This window comes from Cyberlindnera jadinii (assembly GCF_001661405.1).
Source record: "Cyberlindnera jadinii NRRL Y-1542 unplaced genomic scaffold CYBJAscaffold_24, whole genome shotgun sequence".
Lineage (NCBI taxonomy): Eukaryota > Fungi > Ascomycota > Saccharomycetes > Phaffomycetales > Wickerhamomycetaceae > Williopsis > Williopsis jadinii.
This window is the reverse complement of record NW_017963675.1, coordinates 86952-109955: the sequence shown is the minus strand read 5'-3', so window position 1 is coordinate 109955 and position 23004 is coordinate 86952. Positions and strand designations below refer to the sequence as shown.

General features: G+C 46.3%; 8 protein-coding genes across 8 annotated transcripts; 3 read left to right on the top strand and 5 right to left on the bottom strand.

Annotated features, from left to right (window-relative positions):
* Positions 1–199: 199 nt before the first annotated feature.
* On the bottom strand, positions 200–2293 carry CYBJADRAFT_175654 (acetyl-CoA synthetase-like protein; the record flags this gene model as incomplete). The annotated part of the gene is made up of 1 exon (XM_020216725.1): positions 200–2293. The coding sequence occupies one exon, from the start codon at positions 2291–2293 to the stop codon at positions 200–202; it is 2094 nt and encodes a 697-aa protein (XP_020067957.1).
* A 1897-nt stretch (positions 2294–4190) lies between these two features.
* On the top strand, positions 4191–5327 carry CLD1 (carboxylic ester hydrolase; the record flags this gene model as incomplete). The annotated part of the gene is made up of 1 exon (XM_020212151.1): positions 4191–5327. A coding segment is annotated over one exon (1137 nt), but the record flags the coding sequence as incomplete, so codon positions are not given.
* On the bottom strand, positions 5047–8371 carry DIS3 (exosome catalytic subunit DIS3; the record flags this gene model as incomplete). The annotated part of the gene is made up of 1 exon (XM_020217247.1): positions 5047–8371. The coding sequence occupies one exon, from the start codon at positions 8369–8371 to the stop codon at positions 5438–5440; it is 2934 nt and encodes a 977-aa protein (XP_020067955.1). The 3' UTR covers positions 5047–5437.
* A 2034-nt stretch (positions 8372–10405) lies between these two features.
* On the top strand, positions 10406–11226 carry CYBJADRAFT_169869 (uncharacterized protein). The gene has a single exon (XM_020215967.1). It carries the CDS (start codon positions 10557–10559, stop codon positions 11148–11150), a length of 594 nt encoding a protein of 197 aa, XP_020067954.1. The 5' UTR covers positions 10406–10556; the 3' UTR covers positions 11151–11226.
* A 130-nt stretch (positions 11227–11356) lies between these two features.
* On the bottom strand, positions 11357–15355 carry POM152 (Pom152p). The gene has a single exon (XM_020215966.1). The coding sequence runs from the start codon at positions 15311–15313 to the stop codon at positions 11414–11416; it is 3900 nt and encodes a 1299-aa protein (XP_020067953.1). The 5' UTR covers positions 15314–15355; the 3' UTR covers positions 11357–11413.
* Positions 15356–15442: 87 nt separating this feature from the next.
* On the top strand, positions 15443–17186 carry SMF3 (putative divalent metal ion transporter SMF3; the record flags this gene model as incomplete). The annotated part of the gene is made up of 1 exon (XM_020213460.1): positions 15443–17186. Exon 1 carries the CDS (start codon positions 15726–15728, stop codon positions 17184–17186), a length of 1461 nt encoding a protein of 486 aa, XP_020067952.1. The 5' UTR covers positions 15443–15725.
* A 409-nt stretch (positions 17187–17595) lies between these two features.
* On the bottom strand, positions 17596–18372 carry CYBJADRAFT_115415 (opsin family protein; the record flags this gene model as incomplete). Its single annotated transcript, XM_020212188.1, has 1 exon — positions 17596–18372. A coding segment is annotated over one exon (777 nt), but the record flags the coding sequence as incomplete, so codon positions are not given.
* Positions 18373–20271: 1899 nt separating this feature from the next.
* RNA14 (cleavage polyadenylation factor subunit RNA14) lies at positions 20272–22711 on the bottom strand. Its single transcript, XM_020215965.1, has one exon. It carries the CDS (start codon positions 22559–22561, stop codon positions 20459–20461), a length of 2103 nt encoding a protein of 700 aa, XP_020067950.1. The 5' UTR covers positions 22562–22711; the 3' UTR covers positions 20272–20458.
* Between the last annotated feature and the right edge of the window lie 293 nt (positions 22712–23004).

Genomic DNA, 23004 nt, shown 5'->3' with positions numbered 1-23004 from the left:
CAATAAAAAGAAGAGGCTGAGAAGGGGCAGGCGTAATTAATGATACAGAATACAACGATGCATGCGTGAAGGTGACCAAAAGATGAAGCTAATGATACGAATCATTAGAGGAAAGAGGAGAAAAGAGTGAATGTCTCTCATATATGCCTGTCATTTTGCGTGTGCGAATGGTAAAATGGGTACAATCATAAAGAGGTTCTTAAACACTTGCATACAAGTCGTCAACTTCCTTCTTGCTGGCCTCCAAGATCTTCTTTCTTTGCAACTTTTGAGCAGATGTGACAAAGCCATTCTGTGGGGTCCACTCTTCATCGACAAACACCAACCCTGCAATAATCTCAATACCAATCAAGCCTTGAGATTTGGCAGTTTCAACCATGGATTTGTGAACCTTACCAACAAACTTGGCATTTCTCAACACGTTGTGCAAATCATCAGACTCTTTCGAGATGAACTTGTTCTCCAGTGCCAATTGACGAATTGCACCTTCATTTGGAACAACAATGGCAATTGGTTTGGCATGCAAGTTGTCCGCATAGCAACAGATGTTTGCAACGTAATGGTTTGAGCGATACACGGACTCCAGTTTCTCCAATGCAATGTATTCACCGTTCAGGGTCTTCACCAAGTTCTTCTTACGGTCAATGATCTTCAACTGTCCTGTGCTTGTCCACTCACCGATATCACCACTCATGAACCAGCCTTCAGAGTTGAAGGCAGCCTTCGTCTCCTCCTCGTTCTTGAAATACTCTGGCATAACTGGGTAACCCTTAATCCAGATCTCACCTTGGTTGTTTTCAGCTTTGTAGCCGGCTTCTTCAACGTCAACCAACTTGACCTGAATAGAGCCAGAAAGCGCACCTTGAACACCGATTTCAAACGCACCTGGTGAAACAACAGTGGTGTTAGCCACAGTTTCAGTCAAACCGTAACCGATAAGCATTGGTGCAAGTAAGTTGGTGATGAACAACTGAGTATCCTGTGACAATGGAGAACCACCGTTCAAGATGTAACGAAGACAACCACCGGTGGCAGCCTTGACCTTCTTGAATATAACGTGGTCAATGAGGTACGTGGAACCTGGGATCTTCCAACTCTTCGATTTGTAGTGGTAAGCAGCCCAGAACAGCTTCTGTGTGAAAGGTGGTTGTTTGGCCAACTGTGAGAGAATACCCTTCTTGATGGTTTCCCAAACAGCAGCAACACCAACCATGATAGTTGGTTTGAATTCCTTCATATCACCAACACAGTTTCTCATGGATACATCCGAGAGAGTCTTGACTGTACCATAACCAATGATACCACCCCAGTAAAAGGCAATGAGTTCAAATGCTAATTCAAAGATATGTGCCAATGGCAAGAACGCAATGATACGATCGCTCTCCAGAATCCAGTTACGGTTAGCGATAAAGGACACACCAGCAATACCTGCAACGATGTTGTCGTGTCTCAGGACAACACCCTTTGGATCACCAGTGGAACCGGATGTATACATGATACAGGACAAATCTGATGGCTTTGGCAAGGTTGTTTGGATGTCCTTTGCCTCTTTACCCATGGCAACCACTTCATCGTATGACACAATCTTGATATCTGGTCTAACCTTAAGGATCTCATCGTATCCCTTCTTGGCGTTGGCGTACAACTCCCCATTCTGTCTCTTGTCCTTTGGATCAATCTTTTCCGAGTGGATGACGAACTTGACGTTTGTGGCGGATTGCAATGGCTTCACCAAGTTCAACAAGAGTGAGTTGTCCGTGAAGATGGCTGCTGATTCTGTCTGAACCAAGGAGTGGGTCAAGCCCTTCTCACCCAAGGTGTCATAGGCCGTGACAACGGCTATGGCCTGGGTCTGAGCAGCCATAAACGTCTTCATCCACTTGTGCGAGGTGGCAGCAAAGATGTGCAGCTTGTCGGTGTTCCCTGGCTTCAAGCCGAGCTTCACCAACCCACGGCCGTACTCGTGCGCCAACTCAAACACCTCCTTATACGTCTGGTACTTGTAGCCGGAGAGCTCGTAGTAGAACCACGTCTTCTCAACCTCAACCTCCTCCCCGTCAACAACCTTCTTCACCATCTTCTTCTCCTTGTGGATGTCAATAACGTCTCTGAAACCCATACACTTGCGGTTGCCGCCTCTTTCAAACACCTCCGTGAGGAATTCGTACACTGTGTTACACTTCAGCCCAAGCGGTCTCTTGATCGGCTCTTTGTTCTTCAAGTCCCCGTTGACACGAGGAGCCGTCTCGCCCTTGCGAGCCTCACCAATGGGAACGTTCACTAGACGGGCCATGGTGTTCAGAATGCGTCGATGTGATCTTCTTTAGCAGATACTTTGCCTATACGGAACAGGGGGTAGAAACTCAACAGAAGAGGAGAGAAGGCGAGACAGAAGAGAGGAAAATTATTTGTCAAACTTCGGCAAGTTGTTGATCATAAGCTGACGCAGGCGAGTCCAACGCCTAAAAGGCCCAAAAAAAAAAGCAAAGGAATCTTTCCGTCTGCGCATTTCTGCCTAGAACTCGGACAATAAGCAGAAAAAACACACGCACACAACGGACAGGCCCTAAAAGAACCCATCGCTCCCGCCTACGAGGCACAGGCACAGCACAGCACAGCGCAACAGGACGGATTCCACGGCGGGTTGCTGGTTTACAATGGGAGCCCACAACGAGCACTGAGAACAATCCAGTCGGGACGCTGAGCCACTCTGTGGTGGGCGCTTGTCGTTTACCTCTGATTGTTGGATTTCTTGTGCTGTTGACCTCGGAGCGGGTGGACTGAAGAGCCAGTGCGTGTAACGCGGTCAGCGTCTCTGGACAGGAGGCAACCTTGGCTGAAGGTTTTGGCCAGCGTCATTGTTTCCGTGGTGTGTGTGGGGTGGTGGTGGTGAGCTTCCTTACGTCGGGGATCGGATGATGTCTTAGCGAGGTCTTAGCGAGGTCTTAGCGAGGCCTCAGCGAGGCCTCGTGAGGATCCAAGTCAGTGGTCTCTCTCTATCTCTCACCCTGTTTATTACTGGGGCTGTAGGGCAGCGGTGACGGCGTTTCGAACGCGCACCCGCCCCGGTGCGCTGAGAGCCTCTGTGCGTGTCCCTAACAGCGGCGTCATAACAACGAAGAAAGTTTGTTTGACACAAAACCGCTCGCGGTCTCCACCTCGCTGACACAAATCCCAATGCCATGGGACAAAATGCAGGCATGGCTAGGATCACGGTGCCGGAACCAGAAGGACACGCAACGCCAACATCAGAGGCGAGCACCAAGAGAGTGGGAGGACACAGTAAATCGTGGGGAGAAGGAGGTCCTTCTCCTCAATTGATGATGTCATGAAGCCTATCAGGGTGGGACTGGGGAGGGAAAGCGCTGGAAGAGCGCTACAGCTGGGGAGGCCAGCGCTACAGCAGCGGAGGCCAGCGCAAAATGGCGCCATTGGAATTATATACGAGCTAAGGCAACAGTGAGCTGTTTGAAATTCGCGGACAAACCAACAGAGACATTCGCACGCTGTGTGCCCATTTCCCTCTGATTCGCTTTCCAACAGGACGGAGCGTGGTTTCTTTTTCTTTTTCTTTTTCTTTTTCTTTTTCTCCGTACCTACACCGAGTAAGGTTTTTGTTGGGTATTGCCGCTCTTGGCACTCTGCACGGTACCCAACAAAAAAACACACATACGCACACACGTCAACCTCGGAGGTCTTCTGGTTGGCGCACGCCAGGGACATTGGCGCTCGGGAAGAGAAGGCACAGGTGCAAAATGGGCGAGGACCATCGGGCTTTTCCCCAGGGTCGGTGGGGCCACACCACACCCGCACACCCACAAAACACCCACAAACACCCACACCTCACAGAGAGAATCCCAACGCTCTTAAAAACGCACGATCGTGGGCCACATGCGCAACCTGCAACACCGGCCTCTCAGCCAAAGAAAAAAACGTTGTGAGTGCTGATTTGTCTCAACGTTGAAACATTCGGTTTGGCTTACCGTTAGCTCATCGTCGTTGCCGTCCGTTGCAAGTGAAGTGGTTTAAAACTGCGTTTCAACACCCACCGCTTGCCTTTTTTGGATGTGTTTTGGCTTCTCTCCGAGGATTTGACGAGGTGTCAACGGCCAAGTTTGCGGAAATAGCGTTCGAGAGCAGGAACAATGTTGCGTCTTAAGCTGAACAACCTGGTGAAGACGGTTCAAACGCTGGCGTCTGGGGTTGTTTCTCGAGGCTCGAAGCCATCATCGTCGGCGTCCAATGCAGATGCTAAGCACCCACATGGCTATAGGAGGCCTACGGCCCCTACAGCTCTTCCTCTGTACAAGATCATCACCACCAAGTTGTTCCCGATGAGCGCCAGTGAATCATTCCAGCATTGGAAGTCGAGACATCTCCTGGACGATGCGCAGTGGGACCTTTTACAGCTCTTGTCGTTGCCCAATAGAGACCTGGAGGTTGTCAAGACTGCCATAGGAAGAGGAAACACCATGAATGAAGTGTGCATAACACCAAGGAATGTCACTGATCCTGCGAAGCTGAACCACTTTGTTCTGATACACGGGTACGGTGCTGGCCTGGGATTCTTCTTGAAGAACTTTGAGGCGATCTCTCAAAATGATAACTGGTGTATCCATGCCTTAGATTTACCTGGTTACGGCTGCTCTTCAAGGCCTGTGTTTGACAGATCCATACCACTGGAGAACTATTTCATAGACTCGCTCGAGAAGTGGAGAAGTGAAAGAAACATCGACTCGATGCTGATGTGCTCCCACTCGCTGGGTGCGTACCTCTCGGTTCTATACACAATGAAGTACCCCAATGCTGTGAAGAAGTTGCTGTGCATATCACCTGCTGGCATATATAGACCACCACAGCCTCCGGGCGAGATTCCAGCATGGTTTGATTGGCTATGGGAGCAGAACGTGTCACCATTCTCGCTGGTGAGAAACTCTGGGCCATTTGGAAGCATGATCACATCCGGCTGGACATCCCGTAGATTCGCCAAACTGACACAGGAAGAACGTGAAAGGCTTCACAGGTACACCTATGCCATCTTCAACGCCAGAGGCTCAGGAGAGTACTACATGCCACAGATCTTGGGTGCTGGAGCTGTGGCCAAAGTTCCACTGGTGGATAAGATCCAGAACGCCAGCTGTGACATAGCATGGGTCTATGGTGATGACGATTGGATGCCAAAGGAAGGAGGAGTTGAATGCTCCAAGATCATCAACTCACAAACTGCACATAGCTCTGAGTTCCTGGTTATGGAGAACTGTGGTCACCATATATACCTGGATAACTATCCACGGTTTAACGAGTACGTGCTTTCTGAAATGAAAAGATACGAGAAGAAATATTCAAATCATTAACGACATATCAAACTAAAGAACTACACATATATTGCACTCTAGACACATACCATTTAATGACACGTGCTTCGTTATGATGACATCTATAACAAGACTAGCTGTGCTTTCCGTTTACCAACGCTTTGGTCCAATATTGACTTGACCTCGACTTTAACTTGGTCAAACACCGCAACAGTTCTCTGATGTTTACCGTCCTGCGTGGTGAATGTCAACTGGTACTTGTCTTCCTCGAAGTTAACACTCTCAACGTGGGATGTCAAATCATCAAGCTTGATCAGACTCTCAACACCAAACTTCGGAACAAGAACAACAACACCGTTACTAAACACTCTAATGACGTAGCCAGTTTCAACACTCTCATTGTTCTTCATAACCTGTCCAACGTAGTATTCGATACTGGCCCTTCCAGCAAATTGTGCGTTTCTATGTCTCTTGTTCAGGTTCTTACAGATGGTCTCCATCTTGGACTTGTCACGGTGTCCCAGGTCTAAAGGTTCGTAACCAATGGCACCAGCCAACTGACGATGCGCAACCACATCACAGTAACGACGAATTGGTGAGGTGAAATGGGTGTAGATATCAACTGCAAGCCCATAGTGTCTAAACTCAGGGTATCCATACGAGCCAGAGGAGAAGTATTCAGCAGCAGTCATCGCACGCGTAGACATGATACGCAACAGAGTGTTGAAGTATTCATCATTTGGATCGACACAACGGTCCAAGGAGTCCGCAAGTGCCTTCGATGACTCTATAGAGATGGCCATGTTCTTACGAACCCTCAACATGTCGTTCAACTTCTCAAAATTGGTTGCTGGTGGTGAGTTGTGACGACGCAACATTGCGGTCTGAGGGTATTCGGAGTAGATCTTACGAGCAACAGAGATGTTGGCTAGCAGCATGAACTCCTCAACGAGAGAATTTGTCTCGAAGAGTTTCTTGATCTCCACCTCGCCAGGGTCAGATGTCTCACTATCCATATGGACCTTCACCTCAGGGGATGCCAAGTTCAGAGCACCAGCATCCAATCTCTTCTGCTTCAGTTTCTTCGAAAGCCTTAAAAGTGCTCTCATGCCCTTTGTCAAGTCATCCTGCTGAGATTTATCATCAATACGTAGCTGAGCTTGCTCGTACGAAAACGCCTCACGAGACTTGATGATGGACTTGTTGAACTCGACATTCACAATGTTGGCATCATCATCGAGTTCCCAGATACAGCTGAAGGAAAATCTCTCCACATATGGCTTCAACGAACATAGATCAGTACCCAAGAGCATTGGAAGCATATCGATTCTCTTATCGACGAGATACACAGACGTGGCTCTCGAGGCACCTTCAGCATCGAGTGGTGTGCCTGGTTTTACAAAATGCGTGACATCAGCAATGTGCACACCAACTTCCCAGTTACCGTTTGGTAACTGTTGTGCGTGAAGTGCATCATCGATATCAACACATCCTGGAGGGTCGATACTGCAAACAAGCTTATCCCTGAAGTCCTTTCTCTTTGGAAGTAGGGGATCCTTGCGCAAGACTTCTGCGTCTTCAAGGTCTTTAGGAACCACCCAATCGTGTCCTTCTGGTGGGAGACAGTCCAGCACGGATTTGGAGAATGGTCTGTATTCAACATCGTGCTCCAGCAACAGGGCCTCAGTCTCAGCTTCGACTGATTCTGATTCACCCAGGCATTTGACGAAGTGACCCTCTGGATGGTTCGAAGTCGTTGGCCACGAGTCAATAGCAACAACAATCTTTTGTCCCAGCAGTTCGTTTGCCCGACGAGTTCTAATACGGACTCTTGGTAGAGTTCTGTCCATCAGTTTGACAAAGCATGACTTGGCAGAGTTAGAGGTGTTCTTGGAGACGGAGTTTTGAACGATTTGTCCAACGTACAGTCTCCATGATCTCTTCACAATACCAACAACACGGCCTGTTGGTTGCACCTCTGATGAGTCATTCTGCGTGTCGATGGCGTCCTGTGTTAACAAGCGACGTTCCCTGTCGGAGATCTGGGTATCCTCGTTGTTTGGATCTTCATTTGTATTGAGCTTCTCGTCGTCAATGATCATGGTTGAAGGCTTTTTCCATTGCGACTTAGGCAGCAGCTCCACAACGACCTGATCACCATTGAAGGCTCTGTTGAGGTTCGCAGAGCCAATGAGCAAAAGTGGCTTTGGTAACGATGCCACCTTAATTTCACCTTCTAGGAAGTTATACGATGAGATGTTGACGCTTCCTTGGTAGAGGGTACCGTTCTTCAGCCCTCCAAGTATACGTGAGGTTGTATAATGGTTTTCAAAGAAGTGCTCAACCTTTTCTCTCTGTTTGAATTCTTCAGTAGGAATCAAATCTCTCAGTTCTGAGCAGTTTGGATGCAGCTCAACGTACTCGTGCAAGTTCTTTGTGGTGATGTTGTTCTTCACTGCACTCTCCTTGTTCAGTCTGTCGTTGGTCACGAGAACAATGTTGATGCCAGAGGACTGTAGATGCTCCTGATACCACGTACACAGCTGGCGTATGGCCCTGTCGTTTCTATCGTTTATGGATTCGGAGTCCAACCTCTTGACGTAGGTCTCCTCACAGAACTCGTTGTGGAACACGATGAATCTCTTCTCATTATCCTGGCACAGGGTTCTGATTCTGTTGTAGATTGGGAAACTCTTATTGCGGACCTCGTCGAGAACGGTCTGTGGTACAATCACGTCAAAGAAGATCTGGTTGTTCTCAAGCAGGTCAATGGCCTGGAGGATGATGTTTGTATCGACAACGACGTAGTGACGGCCAACCTCCTTCAGTTGCAGCGGCTCAGGGCTCAAGATGAACTTTGGGAGCTGGCCATTGGCGTCCGGAGCAACAAGCTCACCACATCTCTGGCACGCCCTTGACAGACATGGAATGTCGTTTCTCAGATAGTGTTCCCTAACAATCTTGGACGCATTTCCGTTTCTTGACCTCACAAACACCTTCGACGTCACAGTGAGGCCTTCGCTGAGCCTCTTCTTACCGACAACAGGGCTCGCCATTGCTGAGATGAAAGCCTTTGAAGATGTTTATTTGCCTCCGCTGGTTTTGTATGTGAAGGAGCATCTCATCTCTGCCTAAAGCTGTGAAAAAAAAGCACTTGGGCACAAGAAAAATTTGCCCTTTGGGACTTTTGGAGTGCTTAGTCAGCAGACGGTGTTGTGCTTAGTCATCGGAAAGTGCACAGGTTGTGGTGTACGGATGATTGTGAAACCACGTCGGATTTATGTATGGTTTCGACTTTGCAGACGGGACACGAGGGATGGGACACCAGGGACGGGACACCAGGGAAAAGCAAGAAGGACATCGATGGCCAGGCCGTTGTAGTTGTTTCCTCTCTGAAGTTCTAGCATTTGAGTACCCAGTGAATACGACAGAGCATACACGGCACACGCGGTCATGTGACTATTTACAGGGTCTATCCAATCACCGCATTGACCTGTTGATAGAGACGTACTCGGTGATCAACACCATATCTCCAAAGTTAACAGATGGGAGTATATAGCGCGGTCATCGATGTGGAATTACAGTCTCACTACCTATGCTGCATGTTCCTATGTGCTTGCGTGGAATGTTGCACTGGGGATGTAGGAGTAACTTCCCAATTGAGAAGTTGACCTCCAGTTTCAGTAATTGACCTCCACTCTGAGTAATGTTGAGGCATGGACGCCTAAACACTCACGCCTGGGATCATGTATCGTGTATAAAATCGCCCAAAAACATAAATAAATGTCCTAAAGTGGAAATCGGGGTTTTTCATGGGCCTCAGTGTCACTGTTCCTTGCAATTATAGCAAATAGAAGCAGTTGTGTGAGTTTAGCCAAAGCTTCTGCTTGGTTAGCACCTGCGCCAGTGCATTGGGCGTCATCGTGGCCATCACAAGCCGCTTTTTTATGACACGTTTTATATGTAAAAACCCATATGGAAACCATCCATGTTTACACACCCAATAACTTTACATCATCCTGTTACCCCAATTGTGTGTTTGATCCGAATGTGTATTGATAAGTACCGTATTGCCACAGTAATTCGAATCTTGACATCTGTGTTCGGTGACCAAATGCACGTTTAGAGCCTGAGACACAGACGTCTGTAGGATCATCATCACCAATATCGTACAAACTACGCAAACACAGATCCGCATTCCATAAATAGAATTCTCGCCAATTAACCAATAATGTAAACCAATTGTCATAAGGATCTCTCTTAAGCTACCGAAAAGCTGGTGCTGGCTTAAAAAAACGTGCACACGTTAAAGTTAGACCCGACAGCTTCTGTGCAGCGGGTCCAGTTATTCATGGCACACCATTGAACAAACCTTCATACAAGTCAATTTGAAACATGACCGTCACCCACGAGGCATATACTCTCTGATTCACACCTCTCCATCCATGTGGCGTTTGTTTTGTCAAACTACATATATAGAACGTCAGGGAAAAACGCATCGCGTCTTAAAAGTGTGTTTCACCTTCCAGCCTTCGGACCTTCACAGTCATCCAAATGAGGATACTGACGCGTGTAACCTGAAAACTGCAAGCAAGGGCTACGTAGATCGTCGCCCATATAGTGGAGTGAATAGGTTCTTCAGCTTCAGCCCACCACTTGTATTACAATTACAGTTCAGGCAAAAAGGGTTCTCCCGGTCATGCTGTCATCTGGGCTCCAAATTTAACCAAGGCATCTCAATTTAGATACGTAGCTCTACAGTGTTTAACGCAGAGCGGGTCTCAGACATTGAAGCTTGGGAAAGTGTTACAGGTGCTCTCACCGTCCGAATATTCATTGATCTTGGTCTCGCTCGTCTTCCCCTTCAGGCGTGACGAAGTGCAGCATGATGACTTAAAGGCTAAAGCCTATTTCAGCCTGACTCCCCTTCTTCGTACAGTAGTGCATGGTCCTGCATACAGAGCAAAACACCTCTTTCGAAACTTCTTGGAAGGGAGGAAAAGTCACCATAGATTCACTTCTTTTACACGTAAATGATAGCCAGCCCAAACATACAACCTTCAATGCATGAAATAGCATGGATCTGAGAGTTCTTATTGACTTGTCAAGGCAAAAAACCCTTTTCTCACGTCGTCCGATTTCAACTATAAAAACGGGTCCATGTTCCATGTTTCTTTCGATTCATGTTGTCCATAAGTGTATCTTCAATTCACATTCGTTCGGATAATTAATCTACAGAAAATGCAATACTCTTCTATCTTCGTTTCCTTGGCTATGGCAGCCACCGCTTTCGCTGACTCCGAGTCCTTCGGTTTGGTTCTCATCAGATCTGGTGCTAGTTACCAAAACGCCCCAGTCAGTATCATGACTGGTAAGCTCCAGGCAGACACCCAAACCAACAACTACATCAACGCTAAGATCGACGACGATGGTAAGTTGAACTTGGGTGCTGATGGTGTCTACGCTGTTGTCCAAGATGACGGTATTTACTCTGGTTCTGATGCATCCACTGTCTTCTCCATCGTTGACGGCTACTTGCTCTACAACGGTGCTGGTTTCTCTCTTGACGAGGACTACAACGTCTTGGCCGGCACTGAGGGTCCAAACCCAGTTGCTATCAGAGCTTCTCTTTCTGATGGTTCCACTGCTGCTGACTTTACCCCTGGTAAGGAAGAGTCTTCCTCTGAGGAGTCTTCTCAGGAGCCAGCTTCCACCACCACCGTTGCTGAGGAGGAAACCTCCACTTCCTTCGTTGTGCAAACTGCTGAGAACGGTGTTGCTAAGGTCGGTGCTGGCGCTGGTGCCATTGCCATCGCTGCTGCTATGTTCTTCTAAGACTAGTGCTAGCAATCGGCCTTTTAGGTCCGGGTATCATGGGTACTGGTTAGGATAGGGCTTTAATATACGGTGATTCTATTATAATCGCTATTGTAGACGAATTTGTGTGGTTAAGGAGCACCTCAGGCACAACAGATAAGTAGAGAGGCAACCTAACAATCGATTGATTGGTTTGAACAAAACATTATACATAGATTATATTAACACGAATCTTGAAATTCTATTACTAGTATACATGTTTGCTTTCTTTTTCAGTCTCATCAGTCATTTCTTGCAACACAGTAGGCATCTGAAACCTCAACGGCTTGATATGTACCTTGTAAGCTTGTGAGAACACGGTATTCATACGAATATATGTCATTCACGGTATGAGTTTCAACAACTTGTGATCTGGATTTGCCTCTCTTTGATGCAACTTGTTCAGTTCTTACGTATGTCAACGAGAATGGAGGAGTTCCTTCGAATGAGAATATGATCTCCGCCTGGTCACCCTCATGAATATCCTGAATAGTGTAGTCACCTTGTGAAACCTCAACAGATGGGATAGGGTGAACAATAATAGAGAGTCTTTCTTCCTTATCCCTGTTTTCAGGAAGAGTAAAGTTCACAACACAGTTAGATGCAGAGTCTTTCAATGACTTGATGGAAATGGTACCAGGTTCAGCGGCCAATCTGGAGAATTGTGAAGATGTTTCAGTAGCTTTCAATGTGAGATCATTGAATCCGTAAACAATCGAAAATGGAGGAGTACCAATCAATTGATAGCCGATGTGGTCTCCAACACAGTAGTTAATGCTCGAGTCAAGTTGGTTGATCTTTGGTGTATCTGTGATTGAGATAGAGACGTAGCCATTATCGGAGAACCCAGTCTGTATACACCCACCAGCATCAATGACCTTCACAATACGAATCATATGGTTTCCAAGTTTAAGACCACGGTACAAGTCTTTGAGGTCAGAAGTAGATGTAATCTTACTCAAAGTGATGAATTCTGACTTGGAACTACTCTCATGTATAACCTCAAAAGTTACAGTGATTGGAACGTTGCCATCAATATTCAATGGGATAGGTTCAAGAACGTCCTTATCCAGAACATTTGTTGTGCATGTTCGGTAAACCTTTCTCTTGTTCTTGAATTCAGCACGAGGAGAAGGAGATACAACCTGCTTCACAACGATTTCGTCCATGCTATAGTGGATCTTATCAAGATCATACTTTGAATAGAGAGCATCATAAACACCTGTGATGAAGTACTTGTACTCACCAGGTTTGTCGTTAGGGAACCTTAATGACGCAAATCTGGTTGCAACGGATAATGACTTTGAGGATCTCGCTCCGCTTGGATTGAGGACAGTGTATTCAACAACAAATGGCGCAGAGCCATGTAGAACTAAATCAACAGAGCTACCATTCATTTGGCACGCATTGTTCTTTTCAAACACATTTGACTTAATGGGTTTAACATCCGAGTGTTCACTGATAGACACTGATGGTATTGGATGGTATTCCACAGCATAGCTGTCGGTATCACTGACAGTTCCCCGACAGGATGAGTCCTTTACTGATTTCAGCTTGTATGTACCAGCTTCTGAAACAGTAAGGTGGCCCTTGTGTGCACTATGGAAATGCTTTTTCTTTGAGGATACGAACAGACCTTCAGAATTGTAGAAATCAAAATCGACATCAAATGGTCCTTCACCAAGTAATCTTAACGGGACATCCGTGGTCTCCCCCTTTTTGATTTTAATCTTATTATGATCTTCTCCTACTCCGAACCCAACAGATGGAACTTCACGTCTCACTGCAATCTTTGCATCAGCACCAGTCAAACTAACAAGACAACCAGAGTTATCCTTCACAGAAGTGAGTGACAATATGTACTCTCCACCAACTTTGAATGCAGGAGTTTCAATCTCATATGAGTCACCCTTGATATCCTTAACTGTATAAGGGATTCTCTTGTTGGATTGTGTTTCGATCACATCATACTCCAACACAAAAGGAGCTTCACCCTTAAGCTGAACAGGGATTCTTACACTAGAACCAAGACACAGAGCACCACGGTTCTGATAATGTTTGATCTCCGCACTTGGCTTGACTCTCATTGAAGTGGTGAATGTATAATCGCGTGCCGGTTGTAATTCGATTGGATCCGAGTATAAAGAGTCAACAAGCTTGTTGAAAGCGATCTCATAGTTTCCTTCAACGGATGGCTCATAGTTGAAGCGGAATCTTGTACCTTGCGACGTCAATGTCGTTGACTGTGTATTTACTCTCTTACCATTCTCAATTTTGTAAACGGTTTGGTGTAATTTGAATGGTGGTGTACCAACAAATGCCATGTCGAAGACAAGACCAACTTGACCCACACACGAATCTTGAATTGGTTGAGATTCAATTGTTAACTTTGGTACAACAGGTAATGGGATTGAAACTGACGAGCGACCACTAATGATCGAACGACAGTGTTTAGACTTGACGGATACCAATGTGTAAGTCCCTGGTTTCTGCACAGGATATTCATCTCTATCGTCCTTGAACAGATAAGTAAACAGTTCCACTTCTGATTCGTCATCACTGATATATTTGATTTGAGCCTCGAATGGGGCCGAGTCACCTGGGAAGTGATCAATTGCAAGACGTAGAGATCTCTTGGTCTTTGTATTTCTGTTAACTCTTTCCTCAAGATGAACTCTTGGCAAGTCATGTGAATAGAAGCTCTGCATGAGACTGTATTGGTTGAATAGCTCAGAATCGTCGTTCAAAGTGTTTGTGAAATTAACCAAGTTACCAAGGCCGTCTGTAATCTCTTCGATTTTGAAATTGTAGTCTCCAATTTCATTAACTGGACTGTCAAAGTCGATCTCAACAGTTCTTGATGTTGCCCATTTTAGATCAGAGAGGTGCTCCTTAGAAAGAACCTTTTCACTTGAGTAACCGAGAAGGGGACTCTGGAAGAATTCAGGCTGAAGGCTTTGATCACTAAACGTCTGAACATTATTATTGATGAATTTCTTGTACTTCAACTTGAGTGGAGGGACACCCTCAACGATAAACTTCACTGAGTACGAATCCCCTTTACACTTTTCTTGCGAGAGCTCGGCAAAATTGTCAATTGCTGCTGTTGGACAGTTTACAACGACCAAGGGAGAATAGTACGTTCTCAAACTCAAGAACTTTGAGTCCAGGGCTTGAACAACTTCGTACAATCCCAATTTATTCACCGGCAAATTGAGATAGTTGATCATTGGTCCATATAGCGTATCTCTTTCATACAACGCGTTGAAGGTGCTCGTGTCAAACCTTTTGATGTCTTTACTCGTATAGTTCATCAATATTGGTTGATTCGTTTCAAAATCCGTGTACTTCACTTGGAGGAAGTCAATGTCTGACGTTGAGTTCAATCTTATAGGTACATTGAGTTGGTAGTCTGTAGCACCTTGTGGAAGACAAAAGCTGTCATGGAATGGGTTCAGCTGGATGGTATTTTCAGGAAGTATCTTGATTGTATGGGAGCCTTTGAAGTGGCTGGAAGCGTCAAATACTGCGCTGTCCACAGAGCTTCCCAATATAGTCAGATCCTTAGAGTTCAACTTCTTCCACGCGGCAAACATAACCGACGTGAGTGGGAAGCTCAAATCGCTCACCAGGAAGAGGTTTATGAGCAGGAACAGCGCAATTTGCAAAATGACAATGATCTTAGAGAAAGTCAACGAGGGGATCCTGAACTCTGGGAGGAAGTACAGGAAAGTCGCCTCGTAGATAAAGTACTTCACCAAGAAGTGCAGGTGTTGATTCAGAAACCCTAACCCGATTGCACTGGACAGAGGCATACCGTTCTTGAGCAATATGAGATCATACAGCTTGTAAGACTCGATTATGGCAAAGATCGCCAGCGCAAACGCCCTCTGCGACCCGATATCGAGAATCGTCGCAGGTATACGCGTGTCCTGTGCCGCCTGTCTCTTGTGATGGTTCACCCCGGCATTCTCACCCTCATCCTTCGGAAGACCATCTCTTGATCTGCTTGTACGTCGCTGTCTTGCAAAAGACTCCTCTATGCCGGCTCTCTCGCGGAACTTTGTTGATCCCGGAGTGCCTTTGTATCCAACAGGATCTCCATACAGTTCACTAAGCCTTGATCTTCTTGACCTCTCCATTTAGTGGTTAATGAGCAACAGGTTTTGCTGGACCGCCAATGGGTTTGTTTACAATTTCAGTGAAAGTTGAGGAAAGTCTCACAAACAGAAAAATATTTGAAGCGCAAAAAAATAAACAAAGAAAACTGCCCAAAGAGGAAACATGCGGTATTGGGAACACGGGCACGGGCGCCTTCCCAATAAAGATACTTACCGTTTTCGGCTATTAAACACGCATTATTTGCCTTGCTTCACTCCCCGGTTAGTCGATGAGGTAATAAACATCACCAGGCACCGTTCTCAGTGATAGGCGGAATCTTGCGCATCGTCGTTTAAACCGTTGCTGTTCGACTCCTTTCCCAACGTCCTTTCCCAACGTCCTACACCGAGGAGGAGACCACGGAGCCGTGCTGCTAAGAGCTAAGAGAACACCATGGCCTTGCCAATAGACAACGTCAAGAGAGCACTGGCCAAGTATGCCAAATTCGTTGGTCCTGGCATCATGGTAGCGGTTGCTTACATGGACCCTGGCAACTACTCCACGTCGGTGTCTGGTGGTGCCAACTATGAATACAAGTTGTTGTTTGCCGTGCTGTTATCGAATATCTTTGCGGTGATTCTTCAAAGCCTGTGTATCAAGCTTGGGTCTGTCACCGGGCTGGACCTTGCTGAGAACTGCCGAAAACATCTGCCTCGTTGGCTGAACCTGACGCTGTATGTCTTTGCCGAGCTGGCGATCATAGCGACTGATCTGGCCGAAGTGGTGGGAACTGCGATTGCCCTGGAGATCTTGTTCAACATCCCTTTGACATATGGCGTTGCACTCACAGTCCTCGACGTTCTGTTGATTCTATTTGTATATAGACCAGAATCGAACTCCATGAGAAACGTTCGGGGATTCGAGATCTTTGTGAGTGTCTTTGTATTCCTCACATGTGCCTGCTTTGTTATAGAGCTCTTCAAGATTGATGTTCCTGACAAACTCCACGTGTTCAGAGGGTTCCTGCCTTCAAAGGAGCTGACAGAGCAAAATGGAATATACCTGTCGCTGGGTATTCTCGGTGCCACAGTGATGCCACATTCGTTATACTTGGGCTCCTCACTGGTCAAGCCGAGGTTGACAGAGTACGACATCAAGCACAACCATCAAAGAGTTGATCCTGTTAGGCCAACGTTGCAGGCGATTCAGTACTGCCTGAAGTACTCATATGCCGAGCTGATCATCTCGCTCACCTTAATTGCAACGTTTGTTAACTCAGCCATCTTGATCGTTGCAGGTGCTACGCTGTATGGCCAACCAGATGCAGATGATGCGGACTTGTTGACCATCTATGAAATGCTCACAAGGTATATCTCACCAGCTGCCGGTTTGGTCTTTGCGTGGGCAATGCTCTTCAGTGGTCAAAGTGCAGGCATTGTGTGCACCATGGCAGGTCAAATAGTCAGTGAGGGCTTTATACAGTGGTCAGTTAGTCCATGGGCGAGAAGACTGTTGACTAGACTCATCGCTATTGTCCCATGTCTATTTGTCACGCTAACTATGGGAAGAAAAGGTATTGCAGACATCTTGAACGGGAGCCAAGTTTGCCTCTCCATGATTCTACCCTTTGTTTCCGCACCACTTATCTACTTCACGTCTGTTAAGAAGTTTATGCAAGTGGAGGTGACGATTGATGAGAGTGATGTCGGCTCATTGATGAGCAGCGATGCTAACGACTATGGTGCAACAAGAACAGGTAGAACTCACCATCCTAGACCTCCAAAGGCTGAAATTGTGGACTATACGAACAGTAAATGGGTTGCATCGTTTGGCATAATCACCTGGTTGTGTATCACAGTCTTCAATTTCTATCTCATCATTTCATTCTTACTAGGTGCTGATATCCACTTTTGATTATATAGACAGAACTACAAATCACACGTATATAAGGGCATTTCTCATTTAATAAAGATTAGTTCATATCGTTAAAAACATAATAGAGCACATTACTTCTCAATCTCTAAAGACTTCGTAAAGGAGTTGGGCGTGTAATGCGAGCAGCGATTGATTATCAAAGATGTATTTCAGCTTGTCACAAGGGTAATTAGTGAAGTCTTTATGTTCCAGCCATACATTCAGTTGATTACTGCGGAGTTACAGTTGTATTGGTAGCAGCTTGTGCAGTTGTCTCTGAGGGCTGGACAGCAACACCGTCACTTGCCAATGGAGAGGTCTGTGGAACCTCGGTCTCCCCGGAGGCTCTTAAACCAGGGTGGTATGCCTTCTCAACGTCTCCAGTTGTAGTGTTTGCATCGACGAAAGTACCATTCTTTCTAGAATCGTATAGCACGACAACTGGGATGATCCAGAACAGAATAAGATCCAAAATACCGTAGAAGACAGACTCTGAATCCACAGAGATGACGTTACCACCTTCAGAAAGGCCCCAGGAGACAGGGTAAAGCAGGAAGCAGACCGTGTAGAATCCCATCACGATCAAATTTGGCAATGAAGTTGCCTTTGTTTGAGAAGCAACCTGTCTATACAGCAGCAAAGACAACGCAAAGAGCTGAGCAGACACAGCAAATGTCCAGTAACCCCACTTATAGGAGGAAGAGATCAAAGAGCCGATCAAGAGTCCAAGAACAAACACCTCTGTGGAACAGAGCTGCACAGCCAAGTGGCCCAATATGCTGAAGAGATCGGATGAGGACACAACGTGTTGCGACTGTGCGTTCAATTCGAAAGTGTAGAGAAGACCTGGCCATGCAAGGAACCAGCCAACATATCTTGCGTAGAAGATCTGTCTGACCTGCTGGTCTTCCTGGTAGTTGTGGAACTCAACGTTGATACCTGTCCAGCCCAAGTTGGATGCAATTGTGAAGTACGCATAGGCCAAGGTTGCAGCGGAGAAGAGAGGGCCAATATGAGAATAAGCTCTGAACTTATCACGGCCCAAATGGAGGTGATAGAACGTGTACCAAGCGTGCACCAGTGCGGTCAGGCCGAAGATCGAGAACACTGCCCAAAGCCATGAAGAACCGTGGTTGGTCAAGGCAATACCAACGCCGACTGCTGGGTTGACATCTGTAGCTTGGTTTCCTGCCATTGGTTATTATCCGGTATTATTTACTCGTTTGATGTGAGTTTCTGTTTGTAGTACTCTACAGAACAAGGGATACCAGCGGTCTTCAGACACAAGCCATACAGATTGTCGTCCCTTTATATACACATTGCTACAAAAGACCGCTCTGACACATCCACACGGATACTCGGTTCCAGCCCAAGCGGAGAGTTAACACACCTGCTGATTTTGGGGGTGCTCATTCCGTTGTGCCCGATCACAGATCACACAGCACACATGATCACACCCCCGAGCTTAAACCAAAACACCTAGTCTGAACGCTCAATTCCCGCGTGTTGATGTTTGCAAGCATGCGCCTACGGGAGAGGGCTGCGCGGGCGGGACGGACTTTTTGACGCTGCGTTTTGTGTCAAATTTTTTATAGCCCCACGCGCACGCAGGTGTAATTTTTTGGGGTGTGATTCCGTACTGTTGACGGAAACGAAAGGCGAGGACGGAGAGGGCGTTGTGGATCTGAAGCTCTGATAGGATGAAGCTCTGTTTGGATGATGCCAATGCTTATGGCTGGAATTGATTCTGTGATTGTTGCTGTAGCTGCAGAACAGTGTCGCCAGCTGGCCACTCTCCCCTCTCTCTCTTTCTCTCTTTCTCTCTCTTGGAAGGTGGGAGGAAACCCTGGCTCTTGCGCATGGCGTAACCGGGTGCACCGGGCCAATAGGGCGTACCGTGTGAGTACCGATGACGGGATTGGCAGCTCTGAGCGACACATATTCTACGCATGTGTGGCGACATACTCGCTGTCTTTGGTTGTACAGTTCTCTGGAGTGTGGTATTGGAAGCGCCTGGCAGGAGGCGAGAGTTCTGCAATCATACGACGCAATGATCAACAGCACGTAGGAAACTCATATTTCCTGTAAAGAGTCACTCGTGTAAGTGACCTGTAGTTTGTTCGTGAAGTGGAGGGGAGTAGCAACTCGAGAAAGGGATCGGGGAAGGTTGATTTGTAATTCTACATCGATTACTAATGACTTCTTGGTGTGAAGTTGATGAAAATGTGCCATTTCGTGTCCTCTTGGAAAGTCGGGGAGACGGCAAGAGGGTAGTGATTTCTTTAGAGGAGCATGAACGCACTCCTCGTGTGTGTGTGTGTCTTGAGATGCAACAAGACACTTGGTGAGGATGCTGCGTGCACCGTCGAGGTCGTGGTCTTTGGGGTTCAGCTTAATGTTTCCAGTTATATCGACGTCACAATGTATGTTTCCACCACCAATGACCTTTGTGTGGTACGTTGCCTAGCTCAGGGTGTGCCAGTTTAACTATAAATAATGACAATAAGATGATTCTTAATAACAATATAATTCAGAAATATTAGAGAAGAGGTTCAGTTCCTAAGAGCTAAGAAAGCGGGAATACAATGGTTCAAGGAGTGCCTTTCAAATCAGTGTAGAGAAACACTTGAATCTTGAGGATTCGTGCTCCATCTTGTTCTCACATCCCAAAGAGGATGTGATAATTGTAAAGTGTTGCTGTAAATCACAGCTGATATAATTCACTGATAAACCCGGAAATCGAGTCCGAAGGTCGAATATCACAGCAAAGTGGTAAAGACACACGCCTTCCAGCTGCGTGAACGACGGGTGGTGAGTGGATGGTCTATCACTGGCTCATGACGAGGAGAACGTCTGGTTTCTTCCAGACTGAATGGTAGACAATACATGCGAGAAAAGGAGCTTGTCAAATGTCCGTTGTATGCTTCGTAAACCTTTCCCAGTGGGAAGGACTTTACCTCTTAGGCTTGAATTGCCCATATCGGACACTTTTTTCTGCCTTGACAGCAGTATCACGTTCGGCTCAAAAGTCTGCAAGAGGCTACAAAAGGGCTCCTTTTTGGGCAACAGTTGGAACCCTTTGCTGCACGGAGGTTTAAAATGATACAATTAACAGTGTAAAACCATGTGATTTATGTAGACTTATGCTATTTCGAGAAAGTGCAAGTGTCAGCAGCAGGACAGGCAGAAGACGACAATGGCACATGTACGTACGTCGCTGTATGTCAAAGTGTACATCTTGTAGGCTCTAACTTCACACGCCTCTCGTCGCCTTACTCGAGACCTTTTAAAAGAGCAATCAGCTTGGAGCTGTTAAACAGTGGTTCGCCGATACTGGCACTGTTAGGTAAGACCCTTAACAGGTTGTAAATCTCGTCCGTGACGAATTCACCTTGAGACACAGGTTTCACCACAGATTGTGGTTCGACATCGTTGCCAGTGTCTTCACTTTCAACGTGCTGTTTCTTTCTGCTCTCGTCTTCCTTATTTTCAGCGTTATTGAGCCCTTCACGCTCCTCTTCAACCTGTGCAAACGATCTCTTACCTTCACTTCCTGTGAGATTTCTCAGCTTCAGATCGTTGTAACGGATCAAATCAACCTCTGGGTCGAAAATAGCTGATTCATTGAATGAATAACGATCCGCAAATAGACCGATTGCATCCTCCTCTGGAAATAGCTCACGGTACTTCTCTTCCAACCTAACCACGCTCTCCAAGCTACCAGTGCTGGATTCAAATCTAACCATCAGCTTAAACAATTTCTGCATCCACTCCTGTTCGATTGGCTTCTTCAACGTAGTTTCGAAAACCGTACGAACGTTGATATCATCCTGGGTTCTCATGAGAAACTGTAAATATTTGTAAATCAATTCACCATCGTTCGGGAAATTAGAAGGTCTAAGCCCTAGCTCAAACACCTTTAATGCAATTTTCTTCGTTGGCTCATGACGGTACTCCATCAGAGCAGCCTCCGTAAATATATGGTGGGTCTTAGCCTTAGAGGCACGACTAGCCTTGAATATTGGACGTGCAGCTTCAATACCACGCATACGTTTCAAGGTGTGCATATAGGTACAATACGTCAAAGATACAGTCTTTGACAATTTCTGCATTTGTAGTCGAATCGCTTTGATTCCCGGGTTTGCTTTATAGATGCTCTCTTTTTCCTCCTCAGATATTGGCTTAGCGTCAGGGCCATCACCATCCTCGTCTTGCGACTGTTTGAGGTTGATATAGTCTTCCAAGGCAATGGCCTTCAAGTCTTCCTCCTGTTCGAGCAGTTGCGAGTAGTTGTGGTTCAAGAACTCTAGGAGACTGTCAAAGGTCTTAGTCAATTGCGCACTGTTGTCATCCAATTCGTACAGATCAATCAACTTGAAGTTCAGACTGAATGCCCCTGGGTTGACGAGCAGACTCACCCTCAACAAGTCCTGTAATTTGGTACTTGAAAAGTACTGAGGATTCTGCTTGTAATAATCAGCCATATCAAACCAGATCTCTGGATGGAAGATCAACTTTTGAATGGCTTGCTGGTAGATGTAGTCGATACGCTCCAGCAACTGTGTGTTATCCAGCTCCAGCCTGTTCAACTTCTCCCAAGATATCCAACCTTTCCATGCCTTCAACTGCTGTGGTGAATAAACACCCTCAGGAATTATATCATCAGACCTATCAATGGTGTCTAGGAACTTTGAGGACTCCTTGTAGAGAGATCTTGCGTTCATGTAGGCACCTGAGATGTCTGCGATGAATTTTCTAGCCGTGGTGACGTTTAAATCGTTTTCAAACGTTGTATAGATGGTCCACAGCTTCTCCAGATTTCCAAGCGGTATGGTGAGAGCTCTTTTCAGAACTTTTCTCTTCAAATCGAACTTTGGCTGCTCATCCCAGGATGACCCTGGCTTCCAGTCGTCGATGAACTGGATGTACTCTTCCCACAGGGATCCACTGAGCGGGTCCTGGCCAACCTTGGACACAGCAAGGTCATAAGCCTGGAAGATGACTCGTCTAGCCTCCTCACCACCGGTAATCAAATTGTTCTTTCTTCTAATGTAACCAACATAGCACTGCCATAGCGCCACACCAGTCGACTGGAATAGGCATCTCTTGAACAGTTCCTCAACTTTATCAAACTCGCCTCTGTTCAACTCGTACTGAATGTATCCTATCCAGATTCTCTCGAGAAACGGGAATATCTTCAGACACTGCTCGTAGATAGCACGCACCTGTTCAGTCTTATCCTTTGCAATCACATGTTGAATAAGCGTCAACCACGAGCCAATGTCCCTATCGTTCACCTTCAACTGGTCCTCCAACTGGCCTATTACGTCCGTTGCGAGTCGCTTTGGTCGGCGAGATGCTACAGAAGAGGACATGGGTTGTTTCAAGATAATATAATTAAAAGAGAAGAGAAAGAGAGACAGAAACGACAAAGACGGAAGGGTCGAAGCAATGGCAAGCTTCAATAATCACCTGGTAAGATTGAACCGTTGGTTACGAACCAGTGGTCGTTTTTGTATAGTGAGTTTGTGCTGTTGTTGATGTTTTGAACGGGGCAAATTTTCGACAGCGTTTTTTTGTGCTGTAATTTTCGTCCTGGTGAGGCTGCAATTTCCTCTTTCGGTGTTTTGCGGAATGGGGTAATATCCGACCTTGTTTACCCCTCGGAATACGGAGTTCATGATATGCACTCTGGATGCCATTTCCAAATCATTTTGATGCTGTTTTGATGCTGTTTTAGCACTATTTGCTTGTTATTCTCACATTAACCAAGCTGAGTGGCTACAGCCACCCCCAGTGATTCGTGAAAGTCATTTTA

What these genes read in the sequence shown, in the direction of transcription:
- CYBJADRAFT_169869 (XM_020215967.1), top strand. Translation starts at nt 10,557, where the DNA reads ATGCAATACTCTTCTATCTTCGTTTCCTTGGCTATGGCAGCCACCGCT.
- POM152 (XM_020215966.1), bottom strand. Translation starts at nt 15,313, where the DNA reads ATGGAGAGGTCAAGAAGATCAAGGCTTAGTGAACTGTATGGAGATCCT.
- RNA14 (XM_020215965.1), bottom strand. Translation starts at nt 22,561, where the DNA reads ATGTCCTCTTCTGTAGCATCTCGCCGACCAAAGCGACTCGCAACGGAC.